The 13,863-nt window shown below is 35.2% G+C and overlaps 1 protein-coding gene across 1 annotated transcript; it reads right to left on the reverse strand.

Annotated features, from left to right (window-relative positions):
* Positions 1-5,939: 5,939 nt before the first annotated feature.
* Positions 5,940-13,141, reverse strand: pax1a (paired box 1a). The gene is made up of 5 exons (XM_058750455.1): positions 12,897-13,141; positions 11,893-12,522; positions 10,825-10,958; positions 10,296-10,506; positions 5,940-9,220 (listed from the first exon to the last, which is right to left on the reverse strand). Exons 1-5 carry the CDS (start codon positions 12,898-12,900, stop codon positions 9,129-9,131), a joined length of 1,071 nt encoding a protein of 356 aa, XP_058606438.1. The 5' UTR covers positions 12,901-13,141; the 3' UTR covers positions 5,940-9,128.
* Positions 13,142-13,863: the final 722 nt, after the last annotated feature.

Consider the following 13,863-nt stretch of genomic DNA (forward strand, 5'->3'; position numbering starts at 1 on the left):
GGTATAGCATTTTGACTTGGACAGAGGGCCATGTGACAGTTTACACCAAATGTTCACAAGAAATCAAGTAGTTCATAGTTCATAAATATGCATGAAACACACACGCACACACGCACACACACACACACATGTTCGTTTTTGTGAAAAGTGGGGACATTCCATAGGCGTAATGGTTTTTATACTGTACTTACTGTATGTGCTATTGCCCTACACCAACCCTACACCTAACCCTACCTCTTACAGGAGACTGTGCATTTCAACTTTCCCCCCAAAAACCTCACTCTGTATGATTTATAAGCGTTTTGAAAAGTGGGGACATGGGTCAATGTCCTGAGATGTCACCTTCACCTTGTAATACCTGTCATACCCTTGTCATTAAACAAATCTATGTCCTGACTTTTCACAAAAACGTGCACACACACACACACACACACACACACACACACACACACACTTTAATTTAATTTAACTTTTATTTTATTTTAATTTGATTAATTTGAACAAAATGACTGAAAAAAGGATGCTATGCAAAACTGACATTTTATTAATAACAATATAAAATAATATAGAGTAAGCCAATATTATATAAAATAATTAAGGTTTGCAACACTTGGTAGAACCAGCATATTGTCTTGTAATGTTACTATCATGGTAATGTCAAGTTCTTTTTGAGAAAATGGACTCCTCTCATGTAAGTGTTGCACTTAATAAAGCCCAGTCATGGCAATTCATAACTGTCTTATGTTTTGGCAAATTTGTATGAAGTCTCATTTGAACAATTTAATGCAATCTGCTTATGGCCCACTGAGGGTTAAACTTTCATGCTTGGGTTTTATCAAGGTTGTAAACATTTTTGTCATCTTCAACCCAATTGACCAAGTATTTGACTCAAAAGAGTGATTCACTCGTGAAGAGGACGTCAGTTTGCTAGATCAGATCTGATAGAAAATTATTCTGCATGCTTAAGAGAGTTTAAGTATTCAAAAAAAGTTTTACTTGGTATGTAATATTTACAATAAATATGGTATTTCTGTTTCTGCCCTTTAAGCGCTAATTACTTTTTTTTTCTCGTAACTTTTGTTGCTGTATTATTATCTATAGGCTTAGTTATGTCCGATGACCACAAAAATCGTTTTGAACTGAGTGCGCTAAAAATGAAAACCACAGTTATGACATGATGTAACTTTATTGCCTGTACAAAATTATTCACCAAACTTTTTGTATAAATATGTACATATTCGTTTTCAAATTTTTGCACAGTGATCAAAGGGCACTGCATAAAAAGTACAATCCTTTCACAATGACTTTTCTTTCTTTGACTTGGAGCACTGCATGGACACCAAGTTGTAGCTAATCAAGATTAGGTTAAGACTAATCAAGTTGTCTGAGGAAATCAGGTGAAAGTTTCTAGGAGTGGCATGCTGTCAAAGATGATTAATGTGTCCCATCCTTTGTTGTTGTCTGTTGCAGACAGGATGGTGGCAGCGTTCATTCCGAGCTTCATTGTGTACATGGTGTATCATGGCTGCTTGTCAGGTCCCGTTGGAAACTTTCCGCATGCCTCACTTCAGTCAGACACTGCCTCCCCACTAGCACAGCAAAAAAAAAAAAAATTCATTTGTCTGCGTGCAAGTCTTGTATTTACATCACACATTAATCTCTTGCTAGCTTACCTACTTCATCTGTCGTCACTAGCGCTGAGTTACGCACCATTGCAGTAAGCATTGTCTGACCATCTCTCACATAACCAGACACTCCAGTTGAAAAACATTTACCTCTGAATTCAGTTCATGCATTTGTACATGTTGAGAGCCTCTGATGTAAATTTACCATTGAGGTCACACATTTTAAGTTAAACTGTGTTTACTGAATTGTGCAGTGACCTCAGGACAAGGCTTGTACTCTACTAAAAAAAAAAAAAAAAAAAGTTTGTTTATTGGTATTAATGGTTCCATGAAGAACCTTTTACATTCATGAAACCTTTCCATTTGACAAAAGGTGTTTTTTTTTTTTTTTTTTCAGTGGTTCTTTGAAGAATTGTTCCTTGAAAAGTTCTTTAGGGAACCAAAGAACCCCCTTTTGAAACCTCTATTCATTTTTCAGCCATAATGGCATAATGTTTTCATCTGGCCCAATTCTAAAAGTTACATTTTCACACAATAAAATCGCTACAGAGGTCAATGTCCTGCTTTATTACCATAATATAAATGACATCCATTTGCATAACACATCAAAACAAAACTACTGGGGTAAAATGACAACATTTTTATTCCTGTTTTGCCCATTAAAGTACTCCCCATGTTGTTCACATTTCAATAAACCAGACACAAAACCAAGACAGAACAGTGGCTAACCGCAAAAAAATATTTTTTCTGAGGGAAGTCACCATCTTATTTTCACCTCATAAGAACTGGTGCCAAAAATTGGTTCAGAGACAGTGGAATCCGTTGCCACACAGCTTGATGGTAATTGCAGAAATACATGAGATGGCAGGAAGTACACATAACATATTTCAGTTCCTTAAATAAATCACAGATGGGCATTTTAGCAGATGATTAATTCTCTAGTCCCTGAAAATTAGGGGGAATCATACTCATCTTCTTCCATTCCCAGAGATCTGTTCACCACACATACAGAGTTGTTGCATCAGAAGCCATGGACGCAAAAGCATTTTTCCAGAGCACATATTTTCTACCAAAGGTCTCTGTCTCATCTTCATGCGTGAAACATGACGATTTGTAGCTACAGTATTTACATAACCACCGTTAAAGGGATAGTTCACCCACAAATGCACATTCTGTCATCATTTACTCACCCTCAAGTTGTTCCAAACCTGTATGCATTTCGTTCTTCTGCTGAACACAAAAGAAGATATTCTGAAGAATGTGGATTTATTTATTTTTTTTTCATATTATGGAAGTCAGTAACTATTTGGTTACCAAGATTCTTAAAAATATCTTCTTTTATGCTCAGCAGCATAAAGAAACTGTTGTTTGAAACAACTTGAGGGTAGGTAAATGATGACAGAATGTGCAATATGGGTGAAATATCATTCTAATCCAATGCAGAATATGACAATGTAAATGTCTTGCTGCTGTAGGCCTAGTTATTTGATTGCAGTCATCATTTAAGTATTTAGTTATAATGATCAAAGAGAAACTGTGTTTTTTGCACATTTAAGGCTGCACAGCCTTTGTGTCCAAAGCAAATCATTCATCCAAGAATCATATCTGTGGGGAGGGGGAAGTCAGACAGGACATGAACATGTTATGTTTTAATTAGAGAAGATGAATCTCATTGTCCCATCTGTGTGTCTCAGCTTTCAAAGGGACCGGTTGATGTGGTGAGTGGTTACAACGACTTGAAAAGTAGTAGAGAATCATCTGTTATATTAAAGGACAACAAGCAGCATTACAACTTGCTATTTAGATGCTTTTTAGAAAACTGACATAGTTACAATACATTAACTAATCCTTGACTTCAGACAGCGCAAAATTCATCTAAATGCAGAAGTCGCACAGACAGACATTAACATTAAATATCATTGTAATGTGAAGCCGCTGCATCACTTCCAATTGTTGATGATGAGCACTTGTTTTTACAAAGCCAGTCCTATCTTTCCTTTACACAACAGAGCCAATGACAAATCACTCACTCTCAGGACAGGAGTACTGATCTGACTCGGTAAAAGCATACCTCTTACTATTGTTTGGCTGAACAGATGAGATTTGTTTCACCACTGAGTATCTGTTTAAGCTTGTTACTCCAAGGCTGCCTGTAGGAGAACAACATTCTTCACTTTAGAGATTTACAGTGCATATACAGGATTTTTAGATATCAGCATCAAAACACTCATAGTGAAGATAAAATCCATTAGGCAGAGAGATGTGTAGACTGAACTCCTGAACTGACTGTTTTTATAGTGAAGGAGAACCTTTAACTGGACTTGACGTTGGCTATCTAAAATGTAGCAGCTAAAACAAAAAATTAAATTAAATTAAAAAAATAACAACAAAAAGTAGTGTTTGATTTACAATCACCTTTAACAACTGCTTTTTTTGTAGCAGTTTCACTAACTTAATCTACAACCATTCTATAAAAATCCGCTTGACCTAATAGTGTTTCATGAAATTGTTATGTTAGATATTTCACCATAGTGTCATTTCTGAGATCCTCAATGCATGACTATCAGATATAGTCCTGATCTTATATTTGATAAGTATATTCAACAGATACCCTGGAGATCATTTTATGAGCAATGATTTATGGGACAATTCATTGTTATCTGCTATGTGTACAGTTTCTGAAGGGAAAAAAAGTAATCTTATAATTTACAAAAAAAAAAAAAAAGATTCCTGAAATCCCAAGGTGACACTTCACATTTGATGGCATTTCATTTAAATTATTGTTTTTTATTGTTTTTTGTTGTTAGTTAGGGTTTTATGTTACTCCTAATGTTGTTCCATTCAAGTGTAGTGCATTATTTAGGATTTTTGCATTTGTTTTATAAAACATTTAAAATTTTCTTATTATTATTATAAAATGTTTTTCTTATTATTATTCTGAGCATTATTCTACACTCTAGGTGAATTGTTTCTGAAATTAGTATTTTGTATGTTGTTTGCAATTAAATCTCGTAAAGTGCAAGCAGCTACTTAACAACTAAATAAATAAACAAATTGTAAACAGTGATTAAAAACTGGGTCCCACTTTATATTAGGTGGCCTTAACTGCTATGTGCTTACATTTAAATTAATCATTTGGTACAATGCACTTATTGTGTACATACATGTTTTTACATTGTACTTATATATTTTTTAAAATACCTATATGTAATTACATCTGTAATTAATTTCTGTAATTACATTTATAATTACACTGTTGACCATCCCTTAAACCTACCCATACCACCAAACCTGTCCCTAACCTTACCTGTATCCCACCTCAATAGCAGCAAAAGTGTTTTGCAATACAATATGACCACAATGAGTACATTGTACTTATTTTTTTTTTTATGTAAATACATAGTAGTTAAGTCCAGCTAATATAAAGTGTGACCAAAAACTGTAATACTATGAATGCGTCCTATAACAGCACCAATGTAGCAACAACATTTTATCAGTTCATGTATTCCCTGAGAAAAGAACCAATGGCCTTGCTATAACAACAATACTAACAAATGGATGACATCGCTTTCGAAGTTTACAGCAGCATCACTATCTCAGTTGTTAGCCCAGAAGTCTGACGTTGACGTGACCCTTTCATTTGCAGACAAGTACATCAAATGACAGAAGGTATTGGACTACTGTTACAGCAGGTTAAAGCTATTCAGCGTGGGAACATGTCTTTATACAATTAAGGAAGTAAAACTAATTTAAAGCGAGGAAGTAAATCTTGCAGAAGTTTTGCATTACATCATTAAATCAGAGCTCAATCAAGTGCTGCTAAATGGTTTTGTCTAAACAGACATCACTGGACATTGGCAGGGATTATTACATAATAACTCACAGTTCATATTACACATGTATTCATTGCATCACAATTTGTGTCATTAAATACAGGTCTATATATATTTGTTTGACTGTAATACCCTATAATATATATTTCGGAAATGTCATCTTGTGAAATTTCCATATCATTTCCATATCAGTCCCCAAGAAAGAATGTTCAAACATTGAGTATGCTGATGAATAACATATTGGTTTAGAATCATGTTAACGCTACAATATATTCGTTCATAAAAAGTGAGTTTTACATTTTTGTTTTATTTTGTCCATTATTTATTTAGTTTTATTATTATTTAATTTACTTTTCTTTTTTTTTTTTTTTTGAAAAGCAATAATATAATAAAACTTTTTATTTTTATTTTTTTAAACAATAATCGTAATAACCAAATAATATAAATAAATACATTGGTTTAAAAAAAAAGGGGGGGGGGATAAAGAGAAAAGAATGAAAGTCGTATTACAGGCATGTTGAACGAACTGAAAACCTAAACTGGGAAAAACGCTGCATTTCTTTTTACCATACACTGAGTTATGTTGCTCACTAACAGTCTTATGTCTATGGTGTCATTGACATATTTATATGCCTAATACGGCAGGAAAGTACAGTACATGCATTCATAGAGTGTCAGCAATGTTTCAGGGACGTGTAACAGAGATCTTTCCGTCGTGAAATCATCAGGCTGAGTCTCTAGTACATTACTGCTACGGAAAGCCCTGAAATGAACATAACAGAACTTGAACTAGAACTAAAATTTTAACTGTTAATTTGGTTGTGAAAAACATCACCTTTTACGAAATTTAAATGGACTGAAAAAACACCCATCAGTGATACCGATCTTTTACTTTCATCCTCATTCAGCGAACATTTGTGACATTTTTTTTTTTTTTTTTTCTGTTTTCCACTATCAACAGTGCAGAACTAGAAAAACCACATTTTACAAGCTCGCGTGAGTGTATGTTCCACGTTGACCAACAAGCCTATGCCATTAAAGATTACTTATATAAATATTTGCATTGCATGCTTAAATCCTTGATTGGGCTTTAAATTAAGCTTTTGACATTTAGATCGATCATTCATTCAATGTATATGTATGTATGCATTTATTTATTTTAGTAGTTGTTATTGTTGTGTTAATGTTATTAACAGAGAGCATAATGGAGTCGTATATGCTACTGTCATTTAGTGACATTTTGTTGTGATTACTGTGTCTTTTGCACAATAATATTCGGAATTCGAAAAAGATGGTTTAGGAAACTCTATCGTAATGGTCGTGGATAGCTGTTTGAACCGACACTGTCAGTTAATACTTAATTAGGCTACTTAATTAATTAGCCTATTGATTGTTCAAAAAGACGGGTTCCATCGATCAAATTTTAAACAATATTTTCTTTTCTTTTCTCAATAATGTTTTGGCTCCGAGAAGTGCACATAACTTTTCTCACACTACTTGTCTTTCACATTGGTGTTAATTTATTTTAAAAAAGATATCGTGATAAATGTTTAGGTATTAAATTAATTTTGGCATAATATCTGGCATATATAAAACGTGTTGCTGTATCAATTAATAACAGCTTCAAACAAATATCACGGTAATTATGCAGGCCTATCTTCTCTTTCTGTTCTCTTGGTGCCAAGGTACCAGCGTTCGTTTCTTTTCTTTTAATTTTCACACAACTGAAATGACAGTTGTTTGTCCATTGTAACATTGTGGCCTATAACTGTTTGTTTGTTTAAAATATTTGCAATTTATCTTCCCCCGGAAATATTTAAAGTTATTTTTTCAGCAATTCATTAAATTCAGTTTTGAGATTAGCCTATGTATTTTTATATGGTCTCCGTTTTCCGTGAGCACGTTTCTAGTCTAGTTAATTCCAGTGTGCTCTTTACTCCTCCACAGTGATGGGGATATCAGAAGCCTTTGGGTGTCAGAGAAAAAGAGGAAGAGGAGGAAAAAATGGCGACGTCATGACAAACTAAGACTTTTTTTGCAACTTCGTCTAAATCAGGTAGGCCTACAATGCTTTATTTAGTTAGTAGGATCTATTATTTATTTATGCTTTTTATGCATTTGTTTGAAACTATTTTAAATAATTTTAAACGTATAAAATAATGATATTAATGATATTATGATATTAAAGCCATAATGTTTAGGCTACATGAATTGTAACTATAGCTGTATTATATTTAGCTGTAATTTCACCGTTGTCCTGCAGGTGATCGCAAGAAACTGAGTTTAGCGCGGTTTACCGTGCACCTAAACTCTAGGATTGCTGCAGAGAGCGCTCGTAGATCTACGACGATTCTCAAGTAGGACTACTGCTTACAGTTTAACCATGATTTCGGGAAAAATTGTATAAGGTGATTGCAATTATTGTTTCTACTATCTGCTTTGGCTTATGATGCTTTTGAGAAATGCGACCCAGATCCTTTATGAAGAGAGAGAGAGAGAGAGAGAGAGAGAGAGAGAGAAACAAACTATAACTCTCTTGTAGCCATCAGAACAGTTTTACGACTATTTAACTAATAGTATAAAACGTAGGATAGGCCTGGTAATAATGTTAATTGAATATAATGCAAACGGTTTTTGATTGTGCATAGGCCTATTACTCGAAGATCTGTCTCTGTATGCCGAGCCGGCATCTTCCACGAGGTTGCAAACAAACATCAACCATGTCATCACAAATGCTTTAAGCAAAATGACTGTAGAACCGTTTTAAAAACTTGCCAAATCGAGGATTATCTATATCGATAGATATTTATATAATCTTAATATATATCGTAACACATTTTGCACCATGTGGCAATGATCCAGCATCAACACAGATAGCATCACTGGAGGCGCCAAATCCGGACAAGCACCATTACGCTCAGTAGCGCACATGAGAAAACAGCAAAATGGCCTTATCGCTCCTTGCAGAGCATATTGCGTGAAACACTCTCTTACTGAAAATTCAGCAAGAATTCAGATGTTATAGCACTTTTTGCTGCTAATTTAGAGTGGACACAAATGTACTGAAAACACTAGGCAGAATGAGCATAGAGCATAGCAGTTTGTTATAGACATTTCCATATATCTTTGCGAGAATTTGAAGTGAAATTAAGTGCTCATAAAAAGACAACGATATGACTTGAGATGTTTTTTTTTTTATGCAATACCTTTATTTAGCATATTTACACATGAATTTATAAAAATATATAACTAAAGCTTTCTTCATATTTACATTAACAATTTATTACTTTGTTCACGTAGGGTTTATTTATTGTACACGTCTATGTAATGTATTGCCATTCTTTAAAAATTATTTTGTACTGATTTAGCTTTAAGACAAATCTCATTTTTGCATCCGCTATGCTGTCGCTGTCATAAACAGTATAGACAAACCCAGTATGACAGTATAATGGTTAAACAGCCAGCCACCAAACAACGCAGCCTGGAGTCAGTTATAGTTACAGTAAAGAACTAAGTCGGATACATTCATTCGGCTTTACAAAGATCTTGTTCTCCGAGAGCGCTGGCCACGGGCTCGAACAGCACAGCACCGTCGAAAGATGTGCATTGGTTGAACTTACGGTTTGCTTTCTTGAAATGCGATCATTTCTAAACTGATGCATCTGTGCAGTTACGAGGATGAGGTAGAAAGGCTGAGTCCGTGTATATTGCTCAATGCTCCGTGCTGCTGCTTGCTTAGGGGACTCGGTGGTTTTCTGTCTCCTGCGGAGGACAAACAGGAGAACATATTTAGAGAGAAAACAAGTCGTAACTCTCCTCACATCCAATCACGCATTTTGTGTGTAATGTAAATCTATGGGATCGGGGCATGTTCAAAAAGACGATTCGATTTTCAAAAATAGGCCACTGTTTAATTTCCTCTAGAATACATTTATCAAAAATATTCTAAAATAGGCTAAACGGTTTTTTTTTTTGTTTTGTTTTTTTAAATATACTTATAATTTGCATATTTACGTATTACAAGTACTGACCGTTTATTCAATAATGCATATTTATTTAGAATTTATGAAATGTATATTTTGTTAAAGTGAGCTAATAGGTAATGCCTACAATTGTTAATCATAGAAATGCATAGTAATTAATCATGGAAATTAATTTCACGTAGGCCTATTAATGAGGCCAGTCATTCTGGTGAGATAATACTACAATACACTCTTTAAAAAAATAAAGGTTCTTTATCATCAATGGTTCTGTGAAGAACCTTGAACATCCATGGAACCTTTCAAATGCAGAAAAGGTTCATTGTAGTCGAAAAATTGTCTTTAGATTTTTAAAATGTTCTTCAAAATGGTTCTTTTAGGAACTGTTCACTGAAAGATTCTTTGGGGAACCAAAAATGGTTATTCTATGGCATCACTGCAAAACCAGCCTTTTGGAACCTTTATTTTTAAGAGTGTACTTACACCGCTCGCTGTACCCTGCATGACCTCATTCTCTTAAGACATTTTATGTGCATGCCTAATGGTTTGGTTGAAAACACTAGCCTATCAGGCTTCTATATAAAAGCTGAAACCTTATTTATTTATTTCCCCAGGTGTTGTTTCTAGCAATTAGAAAGTAAAGTGAATGATAATATAAATCTAATTATGGGCGTTTAAGAAGTGTCTATACATTTATTAAAATTAGTAATAAAAAAATAAAAAAAAATAAATAAACACTTTAAAGTCAGTTAAGATGCCCATAAAAAAAAATCGCTCTATAAGCAATTATCCTCAAATCTCATTGATAATGGACAGCAGTTGAAGTGTGACAGATATCAAAGTATGATTGTGCATACCATCTCGCACTGCATGTTTGAACGCCATAGAAGAATGGATGTCACTCGGGTGCATCGCTACGCCACCGCCAGGGTGGGAGAGGCTGGTGCCCTGGGCTTGCCAGTGATGCCCTGGGCTCACATAACTGCCTGCCGGGCCACTGTACACGCCATACTGGTTGGAGGGAGAGTACGCGCATGCTGGGACATAACTTGACAAAGTCGACGAAGGCTGAAGAAACAGGAGGAAAAACAATCACGTTAACACAGAGCAAGCAGAAAAAATAATACAGTACACAAATAATACATGATAAGGTAACACTTTGTATTTCCGTTTTGTGGCTATATTACATATAAATAGCCGTGCAATATAATTTGTAAGTGTATAAGCAGCTATATAAAAACAATTATATTTTAGGTGTTTAATTTTTATTACACAGTACTTATGTAATTACAAAATAACATGAAAGATAATTGTGACATCCAAAGTCATCCACATGATTTATAAACAGAGTTTGTATCAGTAACAATAAAATAATTGCTACGATACCTGAGGGTATTTTATGTCTGCATCAATAGCTGATTTGTCTATTCCATTGACTCCATGAGCAGAGGGAAATGTCGCTCTATTCACACTACCCCAGTCCTCCATTTTTGGTGCGTATCCTTCAGCGCTAGCAATAGCTAGGGGAAAAATGATTTAAATGATTTAAATTTAGTTTTTTTCTTTTTTTGCTTTACTTTGCAACCAACTAAATCAAAATTATTCCAAGCAGAATAAAACATTACTTATGGAATTAACCAATGTCAGCGATATTGTAACTGAATGATTTAAACGATATATTTGAAAACATTCAGTGGAGCACATTTAAAATGCATACATATTAAGCGAAAATTCATGCATGCATATTTGCTTAAATGGATTTTAAATAAATATATTATCATCAGTTACTCCAAGTGACAATACATGGTACACATTCTCATATATAAGAATTTATAACATATTCTAAAACAGTATTTTCAACAACACGTTTTATTGTAAATATGCACATTACAATGAGATGTTATTACACTATATATTGGGTCGCTTAATGCGTGCATTTATTCGTTATAACTTAAAATAAAGGAATAAAAACAGTATTTATATACATAACACATTTTTAATATCTAAAACAATATCATTTGCTCAGTTTAGACTGAAAAATCACCTGAAAATGTTTTAGTCTAAAATATTATTTTACATGATTTAGTCAACATTAATACATAATACATTTTCAAAATCGTTTTATGGGTTTAATCAGGTAGAAACAACTACGTAAGGTAACAATTGCAGGTTACCACTTTTTACAGTACCGAGAACCCGAAGGCCTACTCGGTTAGCCTACGTCTTAATGCTCTGTTTTCTAAATTTCATGTCAAATTTTTAATTTGAAGATTTATCCAACTTTATATAGTTCCCATGTTTATAATAGGCTACACATTAGGTTATTGCATTGGCCTCTTCAGTTTGCTTTGTGTATGCATCGCAAATCAAGCTATGGCTCAGGCCTATATGTGACCGTTTGATGTTACACTTAAGATTTTCTGTCAAAACCTATTATTGTACAATGAGTCTCACCTGAAGGATCCATGAAAGCCCGAATACCCAGTATATTGCTGACCGTGTGCGCTGAAGGCCAACCGCGGGGAATGCTTACATGCCCACCCGTGACAGGAACACCGGGAGGATTGCTCATTTTGGTCCCGGAAGGAGACATTGCATTGGGGTATGAATACGGGTATATGTGATTATAGGAGATGCTGGACTGCGGAGGTGCTTGTTTGCCATTTTCATATTGGTTAGGCTGGGAGAGGTTTCCAATCTTGTTCCTTAATATCCGGCTGATAGAGCTGACCGAGGGAACATTGTACTTGTCACATACTCCGTCCGCGAGAAGACGGTCCCGGATTTCCCATGCAAAAATTCCCGGGTCTCCTTGTTTGTAGTCCCGTATGTTTTTTACTACATTCGGCGTCGTAACTCGTGGTTTGCTGCCACCGATTGCGCCTGGCAAAATGGACCCAGTTTCGTTGTATCTCGCAAGGATTTTGCTCACACAGCCATGGGAGACCCGAAGCTGTCTGCTGATGTCACAAGGTCTGATGCCAAGCTGGGCTAACTCCACGATTCGTAATCTTATTGCATTGGGCAAAGGACGTCCATTGACAAAAACTCCCCCCAGCTGGTTCACCTCCCCGTAGGTTTGCTCTGTAAGAAACAAAAGGCATTAAACCTATGCTGTGGAAAATGAATCTCGTAAAAAAGCATGGCACATCATGTACATATTGAGTGACTTTCACAAATCCAAGATTTTTCCATGGACACGGAGATCTTTTTCTGCATTCTCCAACATTTTTAACACTCGAAATTGTCAGTAGAAATATTGAATATTATTGGCCTAATAAGACAATCGCTGTATGGTAGGCACCGCACAGTAGCTTTATTTGAATTATTTAAAGAGCCTACTCATAGCCAAAGCAAACATTTGACAATTCAGTTTGAGGTTCAGAGTTACGGTTAGTTCTGGTCTAAATAAAACATCTCTCTGCAAAATAAGCGTGCAGATGTGAACGAGATCTCACCCATTTGCTCTTGCGATGCGTGTCTTTAAAAGTTTTCCCTCAATGGCTGAACGCTGCAGCATGCAGTAGATTTGTGATGTTCAGAACACTTCGACACACTTTTGTCTACTCCGGTTGCAAAACTTCTACATGCTAAACTTGTCTAGGGTAGAATGGGATACGAGTGATCCTCTCCAGTTAAAGATGGATTTGTCTGATCCCGCAGGGTGAAGTTTGCTGGAGTTAATTTGACGCGTCCTCCACGTCAATCTAACTGGTTACGCGGAGAGCGATGGGTTGATTTCATTGGTCCAGGATTCTTGGGGTAGGCTGCACGTGTGCGCGTATCCAATATGCACAGTTTAACCTTTTCAATAAATTAATTCAGATTAGAAGGGAAAAGCAAAGCTTTGTTTAAACTCGACGCATTTCTAACAGTGATGATTCGTTAAGCAATAGGCTATATGCAATTTTGGAATATGGAAAGGGGTGGTCTTGGGAACAGTAGAGTTGTTTAGGCATCTAGGTTCCGGAAAGTGTATGCTATGAGAATGAGACTTATGTTATGAGAGTGTCACGTGTATTTTGCACATATTCTAAACGCTAAATCTGCGTTCTGCTTTTCTGAATAAAGTGCGTCTTTGCAGAGCAAAAATCGTACACCAAGTGAAAACCATAAAACATATAAGAATAACATTGAATCCCCGCAATAACAAGCTCTTCATTTGTGTATTTCATACTTCTTGTGTCTAAACCATCACTAGCAATTAAACATACACAATTTACTAAAAAACAAACAAACACTTGTATACACAAAGAAACGTAGCCAACCTAATTTATCAGCACACATGTTCCAAATAAGATCCAATGCAAGAATCTTTGTCACATGAATACTATATAGATTATATAGGGTATTGACTGAATTCCAAAGGCCAACACTATCACAGCATGCTCACAGAGTTTCCTGTGGAAGTAAAGAAGGTATAGT

This window comes from Onychostoma macrolepis, chromosome 17, assembly GCF_012432095.1.
Source record: "Onychostoma macrolepis isolate SWU-2019 chromosome 17, ASM1243209v1, whole genome shotgun sequence".
NCBI lineage: Eukaryota > Metazoa > Chordata > Actinopteri > Cypriniformes > Cyprinidae > Onychostoma > Onychostoma macrolepis.

Bases quoted from the DNA above. Each gene is read 5' to 3' on its own strand.
- pax1a (XM_058750455.1), bottom strand. The intron at 10,959-11,892 runs GTGAGACTCATT...TTTTTCCCCTAG, and splicing joins GGCTTTCATGGATCCTTCAG to CTATTGCTAGCGCTGAAGGA. The intron at 10,507-10,824 runs GTATCGTAGCAA...CTGTTTCTTCAG, and splicing joins CAGACATAAAATACCCTCAG to CCTTCGTCGACTTTGTCAAG.